The sequence below is a fragment of the Solanum dulcamara genome, chromosome 1, assembly GCF_947179165.1.
Source record: "Solanum dulcamara chromosome 1, daSolDulc1.2, whole genome shotgun sequence".
Taxonomy (NCBI): domain Eukaryota; kingdom Viridiplantae; phylum Streptophyta; class Magnoliopsida; order Solanales; family Solanaceae; genus Solanum; species Solanum dulcamara.
In genome coordinates this window covers 3,969,393-3,994,690 of record NC_077237.1, presented here as the reverse complement: position 1 = coordinate 3,994,690, position 25,298 = coordinate 3,969,393, and the positions used below count along the sequence as shown (strand labels likewise).

Below are 25,298 nucleotides of genomic sequence, written 5' to 3'. Positions count from 1 at the left end.
ATTACGTAATAGTGGCTTTATCAAATTACGTCAAACTCGTGAGATGTAAGTCAAATTGTTAGGTATATAAATAATCTAAAATGCCTCCTTCAGATCTCCTCTTCCATTGATCCTCTTCCCTTTTCTCTCTCTAAAAAAGTTCATCTTTTGTTTTTTTTGGTAGTGAGAGAAAAAGAGGATTCAAGAATCATCAAAAGATTAAAAAAATCATGGCTTTATCAAACACCTTATCACTGTCATCATCAAAATCCCTTGTTCAATCTCATCTCCTTCACAACTCTTTACCCCAACCACGTTTTACCCTTTTCCCGAACCACCATCATGGGCGGCGCCACCCCATCTCCGCCGTACACGCGGCGGAGCCAGCCAAGACTGCAGTTAAGCAAGGAAAATGGAGTCTTGATAGCTGGAAAACCAAGAAAGCTTTGCAACTTCCTGAATACCCAGATGAGAAAGAACTTGAATCTGTGCTTAAAACACTTGAAATGAATCCACCCCTTGTGTTTGCTGGTGAGGCAAGGAGTTTGGAAGAGAAGCTTGGTGAGGCTGCATTGGGGAAAGCATTTTTGTTACAAGGTGGAGATTGTGCTGAGAGTTTTAAGGAGTTTAATGCCAATAATATTCGTGATACTTTCAGGATTTTGCTTCAGATGAGTGTTGTTCTTATGTTTGGTGGGCAAGTTCCTGTGATTAAGGTAATAAAGATTTGATTTTTATGACTCTTATTTCCTAATTCTTGTGTTTTGATGGGTTAGTATGTGGTTTTTGCTGTTTCTTAGTTCTCATTTTTATGGATCTGTGTGAAAATTGTGCTAGTATATTCCTGCCAATTTCCCTTGTCATAGAGTAATTTGATTCTGAGATTTTCCAAAAGGTTTTATACTATATATTGTTGCTGGTGGGAGGTGGCAGGTATCCGTGGAATTAGTTAGTTGGGGGTTTGCGAAAGCTGCCCCGACACCAGAGTCGTCAAAAAAAAAAATCACGTAAAATTTTGTTTGTGTGTTCTCTCTGTATGTATGTTGTCTGTCACTCTTTGTGTAACTGTGTGTATATATGTTTTGGTGTGTTGAGTTATGCGTATAGTTCCTTATGTTTGGGCTTTGAACCAAAATTATCCCGCATTAGTAGTCCTTATGCTTTGCAAAACTAGTGCAGTTTTTGTCCAATTCCAATAGTGTTGTCAAAAGTTAACGAACCATCCATCCATGTGCTAGTCATATGAATCCGTCCTGTAACAAAGAGCAATATCTATGAATATGTATTCTCTCATTGTCTCGGGGACTTCCATCGTTGTCAAACTGATGAGGAATATATAGCTGCTTAGCCATGACTCATGAGACTGAAAAAGTTAGCTACATTTATGAATCTTTTTTCTCTTTAATGTCTCTGTTTCATCATAGTGTATATCTCAATTCTCTGAAGTTCCTACATGTATCAATGTGGAATTTCATTTACCCATGCTTCCCGCCACCCAAAAAAGTAGTTGGAGTGGAATGGAACGCTAAGCTTTGAAGAGAACCAGAAAGAATCATGACATTTCTAAAATATTCTTCAAGAATTGTGCTTTGCGGGCTAAACAAAAATTTGATGATAATACACATTTTCAATTTGATATCTGAAGACTAATTTGCTCAACATGGTCAATACATGTTTATCAGTTGTTTAATTGTAGTCATAAAGATTCAAACACCTTGTCAGTTGTCTGTATACCTTATCGGTGGCGGTCAGGGAGGTGTTCACGTGTCACTGTATATTGTTTCCACTTATGGTTTTTCTCAGAAACCTGAATTAGCTTAAACTGTGTATTCATCTTAAGAAATTTATTCACCATGTGCAAATAGTTAATTTAGAACCCACCAAACCTCAAACTCATAAGTTTCAGATCCTCGTTCTGCCTCTCTCAAGCTCATGCTCTAGTCCATAGAAAAAATTATATGGTAAATTTAACATGTCGGCGAAGTCAATTTTGTGTATTCTTTCCACTATTGGTTTTTTTTTATGGGACAAAGGCATATGAGCAGTACGATGGTCCGTTAATTAACTTTTAACGGCATTATTGGAGCTGGACTAAAACTGTATTTGTTTTTTTTTTTTGAAACTAAAATGTACTAGTTTTGCATAGTATAAGGACTATTAGTGCTCCATATAATAGATGTTTTGAGCTATTTCTCTATATGTGTGCATATTTACATAATATATGTTGAATATCCATATGTTTACTTTACTCAAGTGTGTTGAGTTGTAGATTATCTAGGAACTTGAATAGATAAAACACAGATCATTATGATGAGCTTCTTGATTGAAAAATGATCACGAGTTTAAGCTTAAGTTGTTACATGGTTAATTGTAGGTTGGAAGAATGGCGGGTCAGTTTGCAAAACCAAGATCAGATCCGTTTGAGGAGATAAATGGAGTGAAGCTACCAAGTTACAAGGGTGACAATATCAATGGTGATACATTTGATGAGAAGTCAAGAATTCCAGATCCACATAGGCTTATTAGGGCATACATGCAATCTGCTGCGACTCTTAACCTTCTTAGAGCTTTTGCTACTGGAGGTTATGCTGCAATGCAGAGGGTCACTGAATGGAATCTTGATTTTGTGGAGAACAGTGAACAGGGAGATAGGTAAGAAAATCACAATCTTTAATTAAGTTTAACAGCAGATTATCTGCTTCAGCAGGCAAGCTTGTTTTATGTGGCTGCCAAATGCCTTTTCGGAGATGAAAGTTTGGAATGAGTTCCACAGTTATGCTTGGTCTGTTGCACTTCAACTCTATATCATTTCAGAGACTTCCCAAAAAAATTGCACTTGGGCCTGAAGTACCCAGCTTTGTCGTGACGACATCAAGTGTCAATTTCAGTTGCATATTCCGCCATGCAGATTGAATTAATCAGACAATTTTAAGTCTAATATGTTTTATATTGGGGATTGGTTTGCAGGTATCAAGAACTAGCTCACAGGGTTGATGAAGCCTTAGGATTCATGGCTGCTGCTGGACTCACAGTTGACCATCCTATCATGTCAACAACTGATTTCTGGACATCCCATGAGTGCTTGCTTCTTCCTTATGAACAAGCACTTACAAGGGAGGATTCAACTTCTGGTCTTTTCTATGATTGTTCTGCTCACATGGTTTGGGTAGGGGAACGAACCAGGCAACTAGATGGTGCTCATGTCGAGTTTTTGAGAGGAGTTGCAAACCCGCTTGGCATAAAGGTATGTATAGCTTAAAGCAGTTCTAGTGCAATATGCTAACAGAAGTATTACTGATCAGCTTATTCATTGCTCAGCGCAGTAGGCTGTTTGACTTATCTAACAATGAAGGAAAATCTCAGTAGAGGAAAACAGAATTTAGCATTTATGCATCTCCAATAATTCCGTTTATTTTACTGATTTCCCCTTATTTACTTGGGACATCCCTAGAGTTGAACTCACTAGTTCTTTCACTCTAAGCAAGAATCATACCATTAAACCAATATGAGAGACCCATTTCCATGTGTCTAAAATGTTACAAGCTGAATTTAAGTTATAAACTTACTAAAGCACACCACAGTTATGTTTTATAAAATTCTTAACTGTGCCTTGGACATCTATGGTGACTGAAAAATATAAGCTATGGCTATGATTTGTTAAGTTGTGTCTGATGTGTCTATCTAAGCACCATCTAATGTTTACCTCTTGTAATATTAATCAAAATGGATTTACCTGCTATTGTACTTGTGTATATTACCATTATAAATGCATCTTCAGCTCCTTTTAACTCATTTGTGCTAATTTTGAGATCTTACCCACTTTTCCTAGCCAATGTTGTTTACGTTAGTTGCCTAAAGATGGAAATTTTGTTACAGGTTAGTCAAAAAATGGATCCAAATGAGCTAATTAAGCTCATTGACATCCTGAACCCTGCCAATAAGCCTGGAAGAATAACCGTAATTGTTAGAATGGGTGCTGAGAACATGAGAGTGAAACTTTCCCACTTGGTCAGGGCAGTAAGAGGAGCTGGTCAGATTGTGACATGGGTTTGTGATCCAATGCACGGGAATACCATCAAGGCACCATGTGGACTCAAAACCCGTGCTTTCGATTCAATCCTGGTATGTTTCATCTCTGTGTCCTTTTTATGATTCTTAGAAGTTAAATGGATAGAGGTGGCTGCTGATGCTTTTGGTTGATATTGATCTGTTCAGAGACTCTTAGTAGAAAGTTTATATATATATTTGCTTGCATGGAGGTAAATTCTTAGAGGCTTAATGTCACAATAAAAAAACTGAAAATAATTTTATGTGGTTGAAAGTGTGTTGTATATTTTTTTTAGACAGCCTGAGATTTCAACAGTTTCTGTTTCTCGATCTGAAAGTTTAGCATGTGTCTGAATGTCCTGTTGTACTGAACTGGCAGGCTGAGGTCCGAGCTTTCTTTGATGTGCATGAGCAAGAAGGGAGCCACCCTGGTGGTATTCATCTAGAAATGACAGGGCAAAATGTGACTGAATGCATTGGTGGATCACGAACAGTAACCTATGACGATTTGGGCTCTCGCTACCACACTCATTGTGACCCAAGATTGAATGCTTCTCAGTCTCTTGAACTTTCCTTCATCGTAGCTGAGCGACTAAGAAGACGAAGAATGTCCTCTCAACGTCTGTAGGCTTATCTAATTTACCTGTACTTTTTTTAGTCGGAAGTCTTTTCTCTTGGTATTCAATAAATTATATATATGGCCTCTGGCCATCTGAGCTGCTGTTTGGATCCAATGTTAAACATGTTAATAAACATGGCAGAGCAACTTGCCAGATGAGGTAAATAGTTTTCCTGCAGAGACCAAAGCGGAAATGAACATCAAGTAAAATTAGTCAATCTATCCGGTATCCGTTCTGTTTATTTTAGTTTGGACTGTAAGTTTAGGGTATAAGGGTGTTCAATTTTTCTTTTCTTGATGTATGAATGTTATTTTGAAATACTGGTTTTGCTGTTTTTGTCTAATGGGTTTGTCTACCTTGTGAAAATTTTCTCATCTTACTGTGATTAGATTGTACTTCGTACTTTCTCCCCTAATTGTTGATGGCCTGCTCAGTTTATGTTTCCATATGCTAGTCCATGGTTCCATTAAATTTGCAACACAGCTATATCAATACCATATGAACATAAAGTAGTACAACAACAAACCCAATAGAATCTCATAAGTGGGTTTGGAGCGTGTAGGTAGACCTTACCCCTGTACGGACATAAATTATCAGTGTATCAATAGCTAATAGCTAACTCTTGAGTCGTTTGGTTTATAAACAAGTTATGTAGAAGAACAACTGTAGTTGCACAATTTCTGGATATCAAAAAGAACTCTTCAGAAGGTAACTTTAATGTGGCCAGTGTCCCTTCTTGTGTAATAAGTTTAACGAGTTATCTTTTCATGTACAACCAACCAAACATTGAACATATTTGTACACTCTCAACTCTCCAGACCCCACATATGAGATTACACTGAGTTTGTTGTTGTGCGTACAACTAACCAAACACTGAACCATAACATACGTGGAATGTCATGCTGTGATTATCTTTTTTGTTAATATGGTAAACAAAATAACCTCTCAATATCCAACGGAATTATTCTAGTGTTGTACAAGAGATTTTGACCAATTTCAAATGCAAATAGGAAGCATAAACTTATGCTAGATAGCTACTACAATGTCTCAACCAAAACCTAAAGGATACATTGGTAAAAAATTGAAAAGGGTGGTCTCCAGACGACAGCATCAGTATTTAATTATGATTCTAGTGTCTGCATTCATCAGATTTTGGCATCTTTTAATAGTAAGGCATGAATCGCGCAGACCTCCTGAATCTTGGAACTTTTCTGCAAAACACGCTAAATAGTAAAAAAGAAGTTGTATAACAGGGCTGTGAAAGGTTTGAGATAATCAAAGAGAATCATAATCCTCACCCGTATCCATATGGCGAGTAGAAATAAGGGGCTGCATAAGGTCTTCTAGACCTGTAACCTCCAAAGTATGGATTGAAGCGCCCTGGGCGAAACTGCTTCATCCCTGGAACATTAGTCCTCTTGGGCATCACCTGTAAATTTACAAGAGCAGCATTAGACGCTATGCATCACAAACACAAATACCAGAGGTATGATAAGGAGCTGGGAATAAAGACATTTTTTTTAATTAGGAGGGCAAATACACCATCCACCAGGATCATTTTACTATATGACCTAAAATATGCCAATAATATACTCCCTCATGCATCTTGACTACTGCACTGTGTATATCCTACAACCCCAACCAACACAAATACCAGGCAACTCTGCTGCCTGGGATTATGCAGAAAGGAAAAAATAACCTTACATTTCTTGTCGCAGACTTGAATTGAACTGTAGTCTCCCAGAGTTCTCGTCCCACTTCATTACCCAAAATTTAATAAGCCATAAAAGCAAGGAAAAAATGACTTAAATAACTCAAAATATCCTAACTATGTATCATCTGCTCTTTTTAGTTGCCAATGGAATTAATTTCTCATAGTGTTTATACACAGCAATAAAGGCTGAAGAATGAACCTCCTAGTTAGAGAAGAAAGAAGTTGTCGTTTCTAATATGATCAGCTTTTAGAAATTTGAACTCCAAGGAGAACGGAAACATCTAATAGTATTATTTTTTTCACTTCAGCATCTCTTCCTTATTCGTCAGAACCCAATATTTGCACAGGTCTAGAACCAGAAACTATGGATAAATCATTTTAAGACATAAACAACATAATGCAAACATCAGCAAGACAAACCAACAAATAACAGCAAGATCTTCTTAACTTGACTAATGTTACAAATCATAAATTGATAGGCCAGTTCAAGTTTCTAGCAAATCATTACTCCTGAGAACTTTTCATGTTCTTATACGTTTTCACCGGTTTTTCTTCTTTTTCCATTTTGATCAGATGAAGAAATTCTATTCAGGTAAAAGAAATGAATTTTACCTTCAACTGACGTCCATGCAGTTCAGACTCATTCAACTGGAGTGCCTCCTGAACAGCTTCTTGTTCAATGAATTCCACATATGCAAAACCTTTGGGTTGGCCAAATTTATCAGTAAGAATGGTAACGCGATTGACAGTACCACATGCCTGGAAATGCTGCTGAACTTCCTCTGGAGTGCATGCATAGTCAACCTGTCAAATCAACACGAAGCACGAGCTGGTTGAGAAACATTAGTCATAATCAAATCTGACATTGTTGAATATGTACCTGACAACTTACACAACAGAAAGCTAGGTTTTTTTTGCAAGGTTTGAATATTGTAATACTAATTCTCTAATCTTTAAGAAGCAGCATAGAAAAATTGGATCAGTGACATCCTTTGAGGAAGAAAATAAGAGTTTTGAGCTCCAGGGCCTTCTAAGTTCTAACTACAAAGAGAATGTCCATCCAGTACAATAACCCCCCTATCTTGGTTAGGACACTATCCGGAAAAAATTCTGTCATTGCAACATCTACACACGCTAAAGCCGAATTATGTATTCAGCACTATGTCTGGTTCAAGGAGGGGGAGGGAGGGTAAAGGTACTCGTTGATTTACTTAAAAGATTATTTCCTCCCCCTCGTGTTTGGTATAATTGGAAAAGATTTATATTTCCTCTTTCTAACTTTGGAAAGGCTCAAAATACTAAACATCCACCGGTACCTCCTTAAACTACACCTCTTTTACTTTCCATCTTGCTCTCTTGTTCTTCACCCCAACCGAACATAGTGTTAGGTGCAATCAAACTCACTTCCACATCACCACAGAAGGAAAGGATAAGAATTGCATCCCAGATGATTGATTATATCAATTCGTGTAGCCAAAGGAGAATCAATAGAGTAAGGTTGAATACAAAGTAATGACACCTCACCAAAACAGGCTTAATCAGCCAGTCCAACCGGAATACCACATCCACCAGCTGCCAGCAGCAATCAGACTCGGCAACTAGAATTTGCATGGCAGTGACTAGGCTCTGCGACTTATCGAAAAATAGTCTTCTCACTAGAGTTGAATCTAATGTACAAAATACTCTGGAACAAAGTGATTTTCAGAATTCTTTCATATTACAACCCCATATATTTTTTTCCATGTTCAGTCTTTTTTTTTCTATGCCTCAAAGGGTTTTTTCAATTCCATCTTTTTTCAACAGGGATTGTTCTTTTTCTTTTTTTTTTTCTTGTTTTTTTGGTAATCTATTTTCGTGTCTTTTCATCTTTCTTTTTTCGATTAAAACTTTTCCGCAAGTCAAACATGTAATTACAAATGCTCCCTAAGTGAAACATATCTAAGATCAGAACTACTCTTGTCCATCATCAAAAAAATTGGTAAGAATGCCACTGTATTCAGAAAAGTGAATGTCCCTGCGATCATAGTGAGAGAAAGTCAAAGCTGGCTCTCAGAAGTATCAAAGCCAAACCAAGATGCAGACAACATTAAGAGAAGAATTGAACATCCCAATAACTAGAAAATAAAAAGAGATGGAAAAAGTAAACAAAAGAAGATAATGATACCGATATTCGCACAACAAATTTCTTTTGTATCCGGCAGAAACCCAACAACTTAGGGGTCGTTTAGTTTACATACTAATTATGAAGGGCTTATAATGTTGGGATTATTTATGTGTTGATTAATAATGAAGTCATTGTTGAAGGATTAATAATGAGGATATTGTCATACATGAATTATACTTTTTAAGGGGCAGTTTTGTCCTTAAACAGCTTGATCCCTGTAATTGCTAATACATGTACCGTTACTCCACATTTTATTCAACATAACATAATATAGAGATTCCCGTATAACTTTTCTGGGGGGTATATTATTTAATATTGCCAACCAAATGCCGCATAAGTTACGCGTCGACTATACTTCACTTTTTATGCAAGATTTTATGCTGAGATTGATTATGTAAATACAACAACCAGACGACCCCTTTGGTTATTCTAAGATATATCAATGAAAAGGATAAGAAGTGCAAGACAAAAGCTCCAGATAAAGTTATGTAATTTCATGCAATAATGGTGTTGAATCCCACAGGCAAAATACAGTAATTTCACGCAATAATGAGCTCGCTCCTCTAGAAAATCAAACAAAGGAATAACTAACAAGCATAGATCAAGTTCTACAGAAACATCTTCAGCATAGCATGTCTGAAAAAATCAATCAGCAATTGAACATTACGGATTTCTGGTTCTTACATTGCCAACAAATATTGATCGTGAATCAACTTCCTCCCGGTTTTCCTGTGAAGCAGCTGAACTTGCAGGATCTGCTAAGCCAATGATTGGCAAAAAGGATCCAATTAGAATAGGACAAAGAGAAACACACTACTATCTTTCAATTTTTTTAATAAAAATAATGCAGTGATAACTAAGAAAACATTGTTAACAGGATAGCCAATGAATTTAGGTTAAAAAAGGATAGAATGAAATAGGTCAATTTACATTGCATGCATAAAATTAGTTAGAACAAAAGAATTACAAATGAAAGAATCCATTTAATGCTATTTACATGGAAACACAATTGAAATGCTGAAATTCAGCTAGAAGCCAAATAAAACAAGACATAATTTTCAGCAAAAGCCTAATGACCACAGATGCCCATGTTTTTCATGGATCTAGGAGTCTCACCCTCCCCCACAGGCCACAGTCCATTAGTGGGTAGAGGTGGAGTTGTCACTGAAACCATAGCCGTCGTAGCTACCGGGTTCACAATTAAATATTTATATATCTTTAATAGATTTCCTAATACAAATACATAGTTTAAAAAAAACTATTGGGTTTGTCCAAACCCGTGACTAATACTCTCCTCCGCCCCTGGGTAGGGTGATCAATTTAGAGTGTCTATCTCCTCATCAAATGATTCCTCTACAACCTAACTCCAATATGGCCTGCCTGAAGAAAAGTTTAAGATATTGAAGTACCCTCTTGTCCGATACTACTAGTTTTCTCACGAACTACTAAAATTTTAAAAAGTCCTATGAAGATAGATTGAATCGACGACCAAACTACAGAGACCTGCATTTTATGCACTTAAATGTGTTATCAGGTTAAGGAAGAAGCACATACAACCATATTGCAACATGAAAAACAGATGAAGAATCTTCAGGGGCAAAGGCAGTGGATGCTACCACACCCACATGAATTTATTCTAACACCCTATATATAAACCACTCTCATTCCATATCCACAACACTGTAACATTCAGGGATCAACTGATACTCTAGATTGAACAAGTGTCATCAATAAGCGACAACAATAGAGTCACTTTTAGTACCGTCAGCTCCATTTTATATGAAGCTCTTACATTTCTAGTCTATTTCTATATTTGGAAGCTCTTATAACCATAAAATGTCATGGCATGTTTAAGACCACAAGTTCTAAGGGAACTTATCCTTGAAAATCCGATAAATGTTCAAACAGCAGAAACATGAGTTCTCCTCCCAAACCGAGAAAGACAAAAGCTCCTCGATCAATTAAGGTAGCAATACCAAAAAGATCACAACTTTGGTCAAAAAGAGCAAAACAATATTAAATTTCTGAAAACCCAATGAACTTTCAGATAGCATAAATACAAGGAAGGAACTCCTTGAAACAAGACGAAAGCTCATTGATCTGTTAAGATGTCAAATACTCCAAAGATCAAAACTTTCGTCTACAAGAGCAAAACAACATCCATAGCTTAAGAACCCAATAAACATTCAGATTAGAGAAACACAACTACAACAAAAGTTTTCTGATCAATTAAGATGGCAACTGGCAACACCCAAAGATAACAACTTCGCCAAAAACAGCAAACCAGTATCCTACAGTTAAACCCCAACAGAAGTTCAGATACCACTTTACCAGAAACACAAATACTCCAGGCAAACCAAGAAAGACAAGATTTATGATCAATTAAGATGGCAATAACCCAAAGACCACAACTTTGTCAAAAAAAGCAAAACAATATCCAACTGTTAAAATCCCAACAAAAGTTCAAATTCCACTATACCAGAAACACAAGTACTCAAGACAAACCAAGAAAGACAAAAGATTTATAATTAATTAAGATGGCAATAACCCCAAAAGAACAACTTTGTCAAAAAGAGCAAAACAATATCTAACTGTTGAAAAACTCATTTAAAGTTCAACACAAATACTCCTAAAAAAACAAAACCAAAAAAGAGAAGATATCATTGATCAATTACAATGGAAATACGAAATCCAGCACTTGAGACCCCAATAAACTTCCAAAATAGCAGAAACATAAGTACTACAATGATCATATACTAATCAAATAAAAAGACAATTCAAAAAAAGAAGACCTTAGACAGCACATAACAACTTTGTTAAAAAGAGTAAAACAATATCCAATTGTTGAAAAACTCATTTAAAGTTTAAATGCCACTATAACAAAAACACAAATACATCAATTACAGTGGCATCATACCTCAAAGATCACAACTTTTATCAAGAAGAACAAAAACAAAATCCAACACTTGATAACCCAATAAACTTAGCATAAATACTTATCAAAAGCCCAGAAAGACAATGATCAAATACTAATCAAATAGAAAGAAATATCAAAAAAGAAGACCTTGGACAGCACATAACAACTTTGCTAAAAAGAGCAAAACAATATCCAATTGTTGAAAAAGTCATTTAAAGTTCAAATACCACTATAACAGAAACAAAAATACCTCAATTGCAGTGGCATAATACCCCAAAGATCACAACTTTTATCAAGAAGAGCAAAAACAAAATCCAACACTTGAAAACCCAATAAACTTAACATCAATACTTATCAAAAACCCAGAAAGACAATGATCATACTAATCAAAAAGCAAGAAATTTCCAAAAAAAAAGAAGACAACCTTGGACAGAACCCATCTCCTTCTCAACCTTAGCCTGCATCTCACGAAGAGCTGCAGCTTCATCTTCCATCTCTTTCAATCTCTTCTTCATCTCATCCAATTCCTTCAATCCCCCCCAAAAAAAAAACCGCATCATCAATAACATCCCTAAATTCATATCAAATGCTTATATCTACACTTTTTTTCAATCAATAAATCAAGAAAATACAAAAACAAGAATTGGTAAGGGGACAACCTTAACAGCGTCATCATCGGCGGTGGCCATGTCCACGTCAGCACCGTGCGGTTCCATGTCACCTTCAATGGGGATTTCACCTCCGTAAACCTCATGCTCTTCTTCATCCATCTCTCTCCCTCTCTCTGGGAATTCCGGCAGCACAGAGCAGACTATACGACGCCGTTTTATATGCTTTATCCCAAATCCCCAATGGGCTTAGTTTTTACACTTGGACCTTGTTGGGCCAAATAATTTGGGAGATTTGTACAAATAGCATGATTAGGTGTACTATTTAAGTTTTGTCCTAGTTTTATGGAATTTGAGACTATTTTTTGATCTATCCACTTTGAAGATGTAGTTTTTTCGATTGAAATTTTACTGATGGTAAATTGAATTGGAGTAATGGTCAAATTGATCAACATTGTAATTTGAACTAAATTAGATAAAATCGATTAAGATTTGTTTCGGCTCAATAAAAGTGATTGTCACTAAAGTGTCATAATAGGTGGAATTTAGTTAATACTGACTGTTAAAGAAGTTAATGAAGTGGAATCAAATCAATAGGATTAGATTTATTTTTTTTATGATTGTTGAAAGGAACAAACGAAATTAAGGATTGATTTGATACTGAATTTCATATCTAAGTAGATGCCAATGGTAGGCGTCGTATTTTTCAAAAAGAAAGATAATAATAAAAGAAAGATCGTTAATCAAGAATTGATTTCTCATGACGACCTTATTTACAGTTGTTACTATATAGTTAATTAAATATCAAGAATTGATTTCTCATGATGACCTTATTTGTAATTGGTACTACATAGTTAATTAAATGTCCTTTTCTTGTTAGAAAATCAATCTTTAAACTCGTATCCTTTTTAATTAGAGCGCAAAGTATTTTGTTATATCGTCACACTTTTGTATTGATTACATACATAATGTTGAATTCAAATGGAAGCAGTAACCATCTTGCTATTGACTTTGTTTAATATGTACTTCATTTCACTTGGAATTTTCTGTTGAAATTTTTATATCTTATTTTCATGAGTTACGATGAAATAGCCAAAGTAATATAATTAACATATTTAATTGAATTCAATATTTTTAATACAGACCGAATGTGTATAGAGAAGTTAGTAAAATTTTAAGAAATATTATATTCTGAACTTGTAATAATTTTAGAAGTAAGATGACTTTAATAGTAAAAAATTATATTCCATTGATTGTTTGGACAAGAAGGAAAAAAGCATAAATAGTAATTCCTTTAAATAGTGCTTCCACATATAGAAACATGTCAAAATATTTTCATCTCCATCAACAGAAAAATGATTGTATCAATCCTCATTAAGCAAGTTTAGTTTTATTTTGAGTCTGAGTGTCGATTAAAAACAACTTCTATATACTTGAAAATAAAAATATAATTTACTAGATATTAGTAGACATGGTTGTTAGTGTTGTCACTAACCAAGTTTAGTTATTTTAAGTCGAAAATAAGGCATATATTACAAGTTATCCCATAGGTGGTTATTTTTAGGTAAACCACCTTTACGTGCAGTCATAATTCAAACATATAATGATATTTTTCTTTTTTTTACTTGAACAAAGTGCGAGGTTTTTTCCAATTTAATTATGTGGATTATATTTCATTGTTTCTTGAAGTTAATAATTTTGAGTTTACAATGATTTTTGTTAATAACTTAATCATGACTAATTAATGCATATTTTATTGTATTAAATCACTTAATTATAATAAGCTAAAGTTGGTTTGGCGTAACTTCCTAGTATGAAAAATCATCAAGCTATCGGATCACATGTTTTCCGTGTTAAGGAAGATGTTCGTCCTATATTCTGGTATGTAGAGTTGTGAATTGATGTCTGAGTACAACTCTCATGTTGTGATGATAATCTGATCTGTTCATTGTCGTAGTTTTTCGTTCTTCGATTTTTGTTGTTTTTTATATAGTAGTCATCGTATTATTTAGTTTTTGCATGTTATGTAGTGTTTTCCTTGTTATTTGTCATGTTTTTTTTTCATTTTTGTGTTTTCTGTGTCCAAAACTATGAATTGCTTTCCTTTTTTTTTTTTGAGCCGAGGGACCATCGGAAACAGTCTCTCTACATTCACAAAGGTAAGGATAAGATCTGCGTACACACTACTCTCTCCAGACCCCAATTGTGATATTTTACACTGAATTTGTTATTGTATTTATCAGCTAAGTAAATATATATATAGAAAAGCAAAACTCGAATGGATAGAACACATGATCCAACTATGTATATATCCAAAAATTACAAATTTTATATTTTAAGGAGACTTACTTAGCTAGTAGATGTCCTCTTATATGTGATTCAATAGTGTGATGATTTTTTTGTATTGGATAGTCACGCCAAATGTCCTCTTATATGTGATCCAATTGCGTGATAAACACATGTAGTTGGATCATGTGTTCTATCCATTTGAATTTTGCATTTCTAAAAAAGATAAGAGGTAAAATAAAAGTGTTCACAACATGTAAAGACACCTAACAATGTAAATTTCTTCACATTCATTTAACTTAAAATAAACCCTTTTGCATAAACACATAAATATTTTGTACTGTAATTTTTAAGTATATCATCAAATATCTTAGACATAACTTCCTCCCTTTTCTAACTACTACTCCCATTCTTTAATTTTCTTCCCTACCCCTCAACCTCCCACACATGTAATCACCAAAATATTATATATATATATATGTACAACACAGATACTAAATTATAGTGTCAAGTGTCAACACACATATTTTTTTTTTTGTTATACCATGGATTCTACTATTGATGAAGTTCCAAAAAACATGTCAAAAAAGAAAGAAAGTGATCCATTAATGGCAAGAAAGATTAATATTTCATCTAAAGAAGATGATAATTATAATGATGATGGAATTTACTTGACATGGAAAGATTTATGGGTAACTGTGCCAGACAAGAAAGTAGGAAGAAGGCCAATACTTGAAGGGATAAGTGGATATGCTCAACCTGGTGAAGTTTTGGCTATTATGGGACCTTCTGGTTGTGGCAAATCTACACTTCTTGATGCATTGGCAGGTAATTAACTAATTTGTATTTGTATATTACAAAGAAAATATCTAGTAATTTTTATTGGTAGAATAGATCGGAACCTTTTAAATTTATCGAGTTTTATCTAATGCACTCTCTTTTAGGCCCAAAAAAAAAAGAAAAACAGCTTTTAAGTGGATATTCTTAGAATGTGTTTTTTATTTTGGCCAAACTAGTTCTTAATATACATTGCATATTTTATTCATAATGTGGTTTTTATTTTTTCCAGATATAATGATTATTTGTTTCAGTTATGTAATTTTTTTCTTTTTCTGGATCCAAATTCATAAAACTTAATTGGAACTTTATTTAGTTTAGCCAAATTAAGAAAAGGTTTAGCCAAAATAATGAAGTTGTAATATGGTATTTTCTACAAAAAGGAAAATATATTGTGTAACTTTTTTTTTTCCAAGCAATGATTTATTTATTGCAATTGTGTATTGCTTTTTTGGAAGGGCGTGGGGAGGCAAATACGTAAAATATTTGATTGAAAGTTTATTTATCTTTAAATACAAAAAAATACATGTAACAGCGCGTGTGTACGTATGTGTCATACATCAATGGATTGTCAGGATTATAGCTATCAAATGAGGAATGCCAAAAAAAAAAAAAAAAACAGCCTCATTTAATTGGCACTTAATAACCAACTAATAAAAAACAACCCGTTTTAAGGGATGAATGTTTTTATTCCCTAATTTAAGTATTTTGATATGTCACATTTTCTCTCTCTCAATGCGGAATATAAATATATAGTAATTTTAACAGTATAATAAGTTTGTTGATGAGAATCTGAAAGATTGAACTCATTACATTTAAGGAAAAATTATCTAATTATATTTTCATATTTTTCATTATTCCATCCATTCTCAAAAATTTCAAAAGTCTTTTCTTTTCATCTGAATGCATTAATTCAATAATCCGGATACATTAATTCTGATTATTAAATTATTTCTATGTTCAATGTATCATGTTTTAAATGTTACCTGATGATACTTAAAAATCCTAATTTGTTAGTAATTTTTGTATCTGGAACTGAATTAATGTATCCGTATTATTGAGTTAATGTATCTGAATTGCCATGTTTTTAAGGAATTTCTGTAAATTGAAAAATGGCAGGGAAAAATGGTAATTAACTCTTCACACTATGTGATTCCTAAAAAAATTACCAAATTTAAATTCTGAATATGCCTCTAGAACGCGGAATACTATCATTTTTATTGATCTAAGATGAGCTTAAATAAAGCTATATGATCATTAAGAATTAATTCATATAGTCAACCACAACTTAAGCTCGGAATAATTGTGTGTAGTAGTAGTAGTTATGTTTTTGTTGTCCAAATTCTTGATTGGAAAATATTCAATGGTCCGACTAATATGAATTCTCGCTGAGTGAGTAGGCCCACTATGGAGTAAAACGCTCTTCACTAAGAGGTTATAAGTTATTTATTGATCTAAGATGAGCTTAAATAAAGCTATATGATCATTAAAAATTAATTCATATAGTCAACCACAACTTAAGCTCGGAATAATTGTGTGTAGTAGCAGTAGTTACGTTTTTGTTGTCCAAATTCTTGATTGGAAAATATTCAATGGTCCGCCTAATATGAATTCTCGCTGAGTGAGTAGGCCCACTATGGAGTAAAACGCTCTTCACTGAGAGGTTATAAGTTATTTATTTAGTGACATGATTATCCTTATCTTATTTAAGAAGGGATCTCTTTTTTATTTTAATTATTATTTGGTGGAAGGGTAGAAATAATATTTGGTGAATTGGTGAGCTAGTCCAACAAAATTAAACAGCTGATTATATGGTTGGTGACCAAGGTGTCTCGCTTTAAAATTTGGCAATTTTTTTTTGTGTACTATGGTATAAAATCAGTTGACAAATTTCCTAGTACACATGAGGTGAAAAACTATATATTATAATAATTGGACATGAGTGATATCACTTCCTGAAATTATACTAATTAATTACAAGTATGGTGTTAGTATACAAGTAGGTTAGCGGCTTATTCCCTCAGTTAATTAGTCATTACTTAAGTAATTATGATAGTGATTGAATTGTTGAAATACCAAAGAAAATAGAAATTAATAACGGACAAATCATGTAGTTATATAAACAATAAATCCTCGTTAACCATTAATGGCACGCTATATTAATGTGATGAAAAATAAATTGCAATTATAAATAAAATATGAAGAAAAATAATTTTATTGATAAAATATGTTCCCTTGATTCTTCTCTCTGAATTTTTCCATGATTCCGGGGTCGTTAGTGGCGTATTTTTCAAATCAGGATGATTTGAATTTGATCAAAAGATTTGTGAATCTTCTTGAATTATTTGATTATCAAGAATAGTTTAACATATTTTGATCTCTTTATGAATATTTCATGAATTTACGAAATATTCGTGATGTCTTTTCAAGGGAATATAATACCCTTTATATATGCATGAATTAGGATTTAGGATAGAGTAGCCTCCAAGAAACCCTAATTGAAATAGGACTCGTCTGGTAGAGTGCTACAAAATTTTGATGTCTGCAAGGTGGTCACTCGAACATCACTTTGTCGAAAAATTGTATTGTGCATATAGAAAATGATATATACTAAAGTTATGGACATTCTTAGCAAAATTCTACGGTTAAGTCATATTTAATGACAAATTAGCGATAGATCGTCAAATTATATTATCTACGAGCTATTTAATGAAAATTTGCAGGGAGATTAGCTTCAAACACAAGACAAAGTGGAGATATACTCGTCAATGGTCGCAAACAAGCACTAGCTTTTGGAACTTCGGTATGAATATTATTAATTATATTACACGATCAGTATAGTTTAATATATTTTTTACATCGTCGATGCATAGAATTCAAAATTCCTTTTTTTTTTCTTCCCATAGGCCTATGTGACTCAAGATGACACACTAATGACAACATTGACAGTAAAAGAAACAGTATACTATTCAGCTCAATTACAACTCCCTCAATCAATGGCATTACATGAAAAGAAAGAAAGGGCAGAAGAAACAATAAAAGAAATGGGACTACAAGAAGCAATGAACACAAGAATTGGTGGATGGAGTTTAAAAGGACTAAGTGGTGGACAAAAAAGAAGAGTTAGTATTTGTATTGAGATTTTAACAAGACCAAAATTATTGTTTCTTGATGAACCTACAAGTGGTTTGGATAGTGCAGCATCTTATCATGTGATGAATAGAATTATTAAGATTGCACAAGAAGATATGAGGACAATTGTGGCATCAATCCATCAACCTAGTAGTGAAGTTTTTGAGCTATTTGATAACCTTTGCCTTCTATCTTATGGTAAAACCATTTATTTTGGCTCAGGTTCCAAAGCAAATGAGGTATGTATAAAATTTGGAGAACTTTAATTTTCAATGGATTAGCTACGACAAAAGTCATTTTTCAGAAAAATGTTTAATTCTGATTTTTGGTTATCGACAAATGTTTTCCATCAAAAGGGAAAAAAATGACTTTCTTCACTTATGGCGTTGGACGAAAGTCATTTTCCTTACAACTATCTTAACTTTTATTTTTTCATAACTCGCTACAAAGGTAAAGTTGTTAACATATAGGTCATGAGTTCGAGTCGTGAAATCAGCCGCTGATGCTTGCGTCATGATAGACTGACTGCATCATGCTCTCTTGGAGTGCGTTCTTTCTATAGATCTTGCTTGAATGCATGATACTTTGTGCATTGGGCACGATCCCTTTCATTTTTTCTTACTCAAAGGTTTCATCACGATTCTTTGGATTTGCTAATATTATTATTATTTTTTAGCATATTTTTTCTCACCAACGTTATTGTTTTTCCCTCTTACTTGAGGTTGTGACTTTTGAGCCAAGGGTCTTTCGAAAACAATCTCTCTATCTCCATGAGGTAGTGGTAAGGTCTGCGTACATCCTACCCTCCCCAGACCCCACTTGTGGGATTTCACTGGGTATTATTTTCATGAAAAATGACTTATGTCGTATCATAGTTGTTCAATTGTAATCTAATGGTACAATATTGAAGGAATTACTTATGGATCTTCACCTCTTATGTTTGCTCTAGTTTTTTGCTGTCAATGGATTTCCTTGCCCATATATGAGGAACCCTTCTGATCACTATCTTAGAACAATTAACAAGGATTTTGATGTAAGTTTGATGGATTTAATTACAATCAATTATGTATTTTTAGTTAAATCAGTACAAGTTTTATGTCTTAATCTTTGAAATATAATATTGTTTGTTTGATTAATTTAGGACATTGAGGAAGGATTTGCCAAAAACATAATTAGCTCTGGGAAAGCAATTGACACTCTTGTTATGTCATATGAATCATCAGAAGCTTGCCTCAATGTTAGGCAAAGGGTACTCACCATTTGCCAAAAGGTAAAAATGTCCTCGAAATTCATCGCTAAATAGTTCATAGCAAAGAAGATTTTTTAAAATACGTTGCTAAGCAATCATGAAATAGGATTACCAATAAGTTTTTACTATTTAGCAACACAAATTGTTTATGCTAAGTTCTGTTTTTTTTTGTAGTTGCTATATTTTAATAAGTTGTGTGCCTATATCCCTTCCCCAAATTTTGTGTGACTTCAGAATGATTTGTGCACTGGACTATCTTTTTTAACATGTATTGAAATGAAAATCGATTGTTATTTTAACTTGTTCTCATGTGTCTATGTAGTAGAATGGACGGTTGCTCGAAAACAATGGAAGTCAAGCAGGGTTCATCACCCAATGCAGGGTTTTAAGTCAAAGATCTTTTATCAATATGTATCGTGATTTAGGCTATTACTGGCTTCGATTTCTCATTTATCTTGCACTTTGCTTGTGCATTGGCACTGTGTTCCATGAAATTGGCTCTGATTATGGTTCCATTCAGGTAAATATTTATTTACGCTATCATGATATTTCAACTAGTTATAACAAGTAATTAAGCTAGTTATTTTTCAAAATACTACGTACACTCATTTAATCTATATATAAACAATAACTTATATAGTATATATAATTATTTTAATGCTATCAATTTATAGTAGTTGAGCTCATTAGGTAAATTAATGAGGTACATCTTTCGTCCCAAAATACTTGTCGCAATTTATTTTTTGAGAGTTAATTTATATGAACTTTGATCAATATTTTAAGATGTATTTTTTTAATCATAATGATAGGAGAAAAAATCTGCAACTTATAGCACTTTTCGTATGATTTTTGATATCTAAATTTTAATTTTAAATTATTAAATCAATCTAATTTAATTTAAACCCGAAAATTAGTCAAGTTCTCTCAAGAAGCGAAACGTGACAACTATTTTGCGACGAAGGGAGTAATTAAGAAGCACCTTTAATTAGTACCAAGAATTGTCAACCGAGGATCATGGTAGAATTAATGTACATGATCCCTCCAGCCTTAACTGGAACTCTCAAGTTCGAGCCTTCAAATGAAAAAAATCCTATAACTTATAGGGAGCATACCTACCTCACCCTTTTAACGTGCCTTACATGAGGTGAATACGACGCCAAAGCGGATACTAGATATTGAGTGAGAAACAAAGAAAAAACACATTTTCCCAAGATTTGATGAACTTATACATTATATAATTCTTCCCCTTTGCAGGCTAGAAGCTCAATGCTTGTGTTTGTGGTTGGCTTCTTAACATTCATGGCAATTGGTGGATTCCCTTCCTTTGTAGAGGAAATGAAAGTAATAATTTTTGCCCATCTTGTGTCCATTAATTTTTTTAAAAATATTATCAGCGTAATATAATCTATTATAATCTGCTAATTACGTTTATATTTATGTTCGATTTATTAATTAATTATATGTATCATAGTAACTTAATCGTGTAAATTTCAGCTTTTTACACGGGAAAGGCTAAATGGACACTATGGTGTGAGTGCATTTGTCATTGGCAACACATTATCTTCAACACCATTCTTGTTATTGATCTCTTTGGTTCCTGGAGCAGTGGCTTATTATCTTGCTGATGTTCAAAAAGGGCTTGATAGATTTGCCTATTTTTTCCTAATGTTATTTGCTTGCATGATGCTAGTTGAGAGCCTAATGATGATTGTTGCAAGCATTGTCCCTGACTTCCTCATGGGAATTATAACAGGTAAATGAGCGAGTCGAGTCGAGTCAAATTTAAATCCGAATTAAAAATTTACTATCAGAAAATCGTTAATTTCCAATGGAATTTTGCTCGTCGATAAAGAATTTCAGATAGAAAATTTGTCAAAAATATTATCGACGAGATATATGCCGAAAATTAGGGCATGATTTTATGATAGTGAATGTCATTAATAAACATAATATAATTTGCCTTAAATTAAACTTGTTTGGGCAGATCATATGGATTGAGCCAAAATGAAATAATTGAATGGTGAATGGTAATAGCGTGGGCTAGTCATATTTTAGCCATGTAATTGGAGAAATATTGGTCATTATCATGAGTTTCAAATTTCATAGGTAAAACTCCATAACAGTATACTAAAGTTTTACCCGTGAAAATTTGCAACTCCATGAGAGTGACTAATTTTCAATTACGAGATTGAAAAAAATGACTATTTATGAATTTTACCTGAAAAAATAATTGATCATAATTCAATTTGTGCAAAAACACCCAACCTCCTCCTTTTTTTTAATTTAATTAAAAAAAAACTAAAGCTGATGTATTTTACTTAAATTTCAAATTTACACAATTTTTTATTTGATATTTTTTTTTGCATCTGTGGTTATTATTTGCATCTTGACCACATTGTTTACACTATTTTTGACATGTTTCAATTCATCAATAGTTTATTGAGCCGTTTCAGGTTCAATCTGTTAAGCAAACTCAATAAATTAGTTATAATCTATATTCGCTCAGATATATTTTTCAAAATATCATCACATTCATATACATCGACTTGATGCTTCAAATATAATGTATTTTTTAAGAACTCAATCGAGCAAATATACGTCATAACCAACCTCTTTAAATTCGAGCATATATATTAGACGAAATACTTAAAAATGAGTTAATTTTGTCATCTCTAAATTCATAGGTGCCGGAATTCAAGGAATAATGATGCTAAATGGAGGGTTTTTTCGATTGCCAAATGATCTTCCAATGCCAATTTGGAAATATCCAATGTACTATTTAGCCTTCCACAAATATGCGATTCAAGGATTTTACAAAAATGAATATGAAACTTTTACATATTTTACTAATAGTGGATTGGCTATAATAGTTACTCGTGATGAAATATTGAGAGATATTTTTCAAGTAGAATTGAATTATTCTAAGTGGGGAGATATTACTATTATTTTTGGGATGGTGATTTTATATAGGTTAATTTTTCTTTGTATTATTAAGGGTAAAGAAAAGTTTAGGCCTATGGTAAGAGGTTTTAAATATTGTTGTACCACGTAAAGTGTGGATATGTAGTCTTATATACATGTAATTAGTGATTTAATGTTGAAAGTTAGAATAAGTTAATTCTTCCTTTTGCTACTCTCTTAATGAAAAAATTCAGACATGTTTCATCTGACATAAGTTTTGTAATATTTTTATCTTTAAAATTGAATTATGTGATTGTTGAGTGTTGAAAGTTTTGCTGTATTTGATAACTTGTGTTGATGTTATGATACATATGTCTAGCTAGCTAATGGTAAAAATACTTTGTCGAGCGAAACCTAAACTTATGTCGTGCCATTTTTTTCCGCACAGATTATGCTGAGTGTTGAAAGTTTACAATATCTGATATAACTTATATTAATATTATGATACATATGCTTAGTTAAAGGTAAAACTTTGCCGTGCAAAATCTAAAATTATGTCTCAAAAATATTGAAGAACAAAAATTAAAGATCGCCTCAAAATATAAGCATTCGTGCGATTCTGCCTAAATAAGATTTTAAAATGAATATTGATATCAACTGTCTGTAAGGTTTTGTCTTCATACTTAATGGACCGTTATCTTAAAAAAATAGAAAAATACTCATTTACCTAATATCCATGGTTTAATACGAAGAGAACAAAAATTAAACTTTGTATTATAACAATAAATAAAAATTGTACGCGTAAATCAACCAGAAAAGAGTCATTATTTAAAATCATAGAATTAATATGACATTTTTTTATTAAAAAAAATAGAGTACTTTATTCATTTCAATTTATATGGCATATTTTTATTTAATTTTTTTTTAAAATGATTTCTAACTAGAAAACAATTGACTTTATTTTCTATTTAAACTTCATGATTTCTTTTGCTCATATAAATGTTACTATACCATATATTTAAAATTATAAATTTTTAAAAAAACTTTATTTATTTATTTGACTCCATAGCATTTCATCTATTACCCAAACATAAGTCAGAACGAAGAGATTAAGGAAAATATCTTTACACAAGTAATTGAGTAAATTCATTGGTTTTTTTCTTAACCAATATATATATATATATTGGTTAAGAAACTGGTAAAGTTGCTGCCATGTGACCAGGAGGTCACGGGTTCAAGCCTTGGAAACAGCCTCTGGCAGAAATGCAAGACAAGGCTGCGTACAATAGACCCTTGTGGTCAGGCCCTTCCCCGGACCCCGCGCATAGCGGGAGCTTTAGTGCACCGGGCTGCCCTTATATATATATATATATATATATTCTAATTATACATGACTAATTATGCATATAAGATATTTAAATAATTAAGCGTACAACTTTTTGTTTTGATTTTTTAAATATGCTCTAATCAACTCACCTAAAGCATGTTTGAGTGAACTTATAATTTATGATTTATAAATCAAAGTCAAAAGTTAAAAATAGTGTGTAGTCATGTATGTGGGAAGTGCGTTAGAAAATTTTGTGAAGGTAGAGAGAAATTTTGAAATCAGTCTTTAAGTTAGTATGCCATATTTTAAGAAGGTTATGACCACTCATGCTTCATCCTAATTTTCATCGATTGAATAAGATTAGATTAATATCGCTAAATTCGTTCTCGCATGATTCAATGATGAAATAAGGCATAGGTGTACGGAAATTTCTTTTGATTCCTTTTTTTTCTTCGATAAAAGCATACACACATCAATAGAGAACTAAAGCTAGAAAAAGAAAAATGATATCTTAACTTAATAGCTCCATTTCACGTTCCTTAGCGGAAGGTATGCTCAGCCCCTGATACACTGACTTATTTTTATTATTTTGACTTAAAAATATTTTTTTAAAACAATCTTATCTAGATATTATAAAAATGCTTATTAAAAGTTATTTTAACTGAAAAGTATTTAAAATAAGTCAATCCAAACATGCTCTTAAGGGTCATATGATAGTTATTTCAAGATTATAATTCGGTGATTATAATCCTGAAACTTATTACTTTCTGAAAAATGAGATAAAATAATTTCAAGTTTGACGAGATAAATAAAATATCCAAGATAATTATTTAAAATTAAATTTATATTATATTAAATTAATGGTATAAATTCATTCGTCATTCAAATACTATATAAATATAGGGAAACTTATAGAAATCCCACTAGTTTAGGAGCTAATTATTTAGATACACTATAGTTTGCAATATTACGAATCTTATAAGACTTTGGTGCGTCCAGATACATGTATCTCAGGATACATATGGTCAATATTGGGTGTAATTATTCTAGATTCACGGTATCCAAGTGTATTCACATGTATCTGGAATACATAGACAAATCTTGTTCGTCTCCCTCGCTTCCCTCCATCTCGCTCGCCACTCTCTTATGTATCTGGAATATGAAAATCACACCAGATACACACAAATACATGTATTTAAGATAAATGACTATCTCGCTCGCCTCCCTCCCATCTCGCTCGTTTCTCTCCCAATTTTTAATATATCTGATAGCAAAATTATATATATTTAAGTGTATTTTCCTTAATATATAATAAAAAAACTATTAATTAGTGGTAAGATACGTAATTATTTAAAAATATAAATAAAATTAATATATTTAATATGAATATATGTCTAAAATCTGTCCGTAAATACAGTTTCAACCTTAATCCTGAATATACCATTGCAGGATAACTTAGTATATACTTAAATGATAATAATTGTACAAAAGGACACCTTAGTATATGCTTAAATGAT

At 32.9% G+C, this 25,298-nt stretch overlaps 3 protein-coding genes across 4 annotated transcripts; 2 read left to right on the top strand and 1 right to left on the bottom strand.

Moving 5' to 3' along the window:
* The first annotated feature begins 62 nt into the window (after positions 1–62).
* LOC129898543 (phospho-2-dehydro-3-deoxyheptonate aldolase 2, chloroplastic) lies at positions 63–4,989 on the top strand. Its single transcript, XM_055973126.1, has 5 exons — positions 63–695; positions 2,354–2,631; positions 2,947–3,223; positions 3,856–4,101; positions 4,406–4,989. Exons 1-5 carry the CDS (start codon positions 210–212, stop codon positions 4,652–4,654), a joined length of 1,536 nt encoding a protein of 511 aa, XP_055829101.1. The 5' UTR covers positions 63–209; the 3' UTR covers positions 4,655–4,989.
* A 543-nt stretch (positions 4,990–5,532) lies between these two features.
* Positions 5,533–12,305, bottom strand: LOC129898525 (polyadenylate-binding protein 2-like). 2 transcript variants are annotated; one of them, XM_055973111.1, is made up of 6 exons: positions 12,101–12,305; positions 11,866–11,968; positions 9,209–9,279; positions 6,973–7,164; positions 5,945–6,075; positions 5,533–5,857 (listed from the first exon to the last, which is right to left on the bottom strand). In XM_055973111.1, exons 1-6 carry the CDS (start codon positions 12,209–12,211, stop codon positions 5,809–5,811), a joined length of 657 nt encoding a protein of 218 aa, XP_055829086.1. In that variant the 5' UTR covers positions 12,212–12,305; the 3' UTR covers positions 5,533–5,808. The 2 variants fall into 2 exon arrangements, with proteins under 2 accessions (XP_055829086.1, XP_055829087.1); XM_055973112.1 differs by lacking the exon at positions 12,101–12,305 and adding an exon at positions 7,885–8,374 and having other exon boundaries at positions 11,866–11,924.
* Positions 12,306–14,852: 2,547 nt separating this feature from the next.
* On the top strand, positions 14,853–22,686 carry LOC129898509 (ABC transporter G family member 1-like). The gene is made up of 9 exons (XM_055973110.1): positions 14,853–15,163; positions 17,896–17,975; positions 18,079–18,543; positions 19,254–19,337; positions 19,446–19,574; positions 19,879–20,073; positions 20,808–20,894; positions 21,048–21,306; positions 22,238–22,686. The coding sequence occupies exons 1-9, from the start codon at positions 14,881–14,883 to the stop codon at positions 22,603–22,605; spliced, it is 1,950 nt and encodes a 649-aa protein (XP_055829085.1). The 5' UTR covers positions 14,853–14,880; the 3' UTR covers positions 22,606–22,686.
* The last annotated feature ends 2,612 nt before the right edge of the window (positions 22,687–25,298 follow it).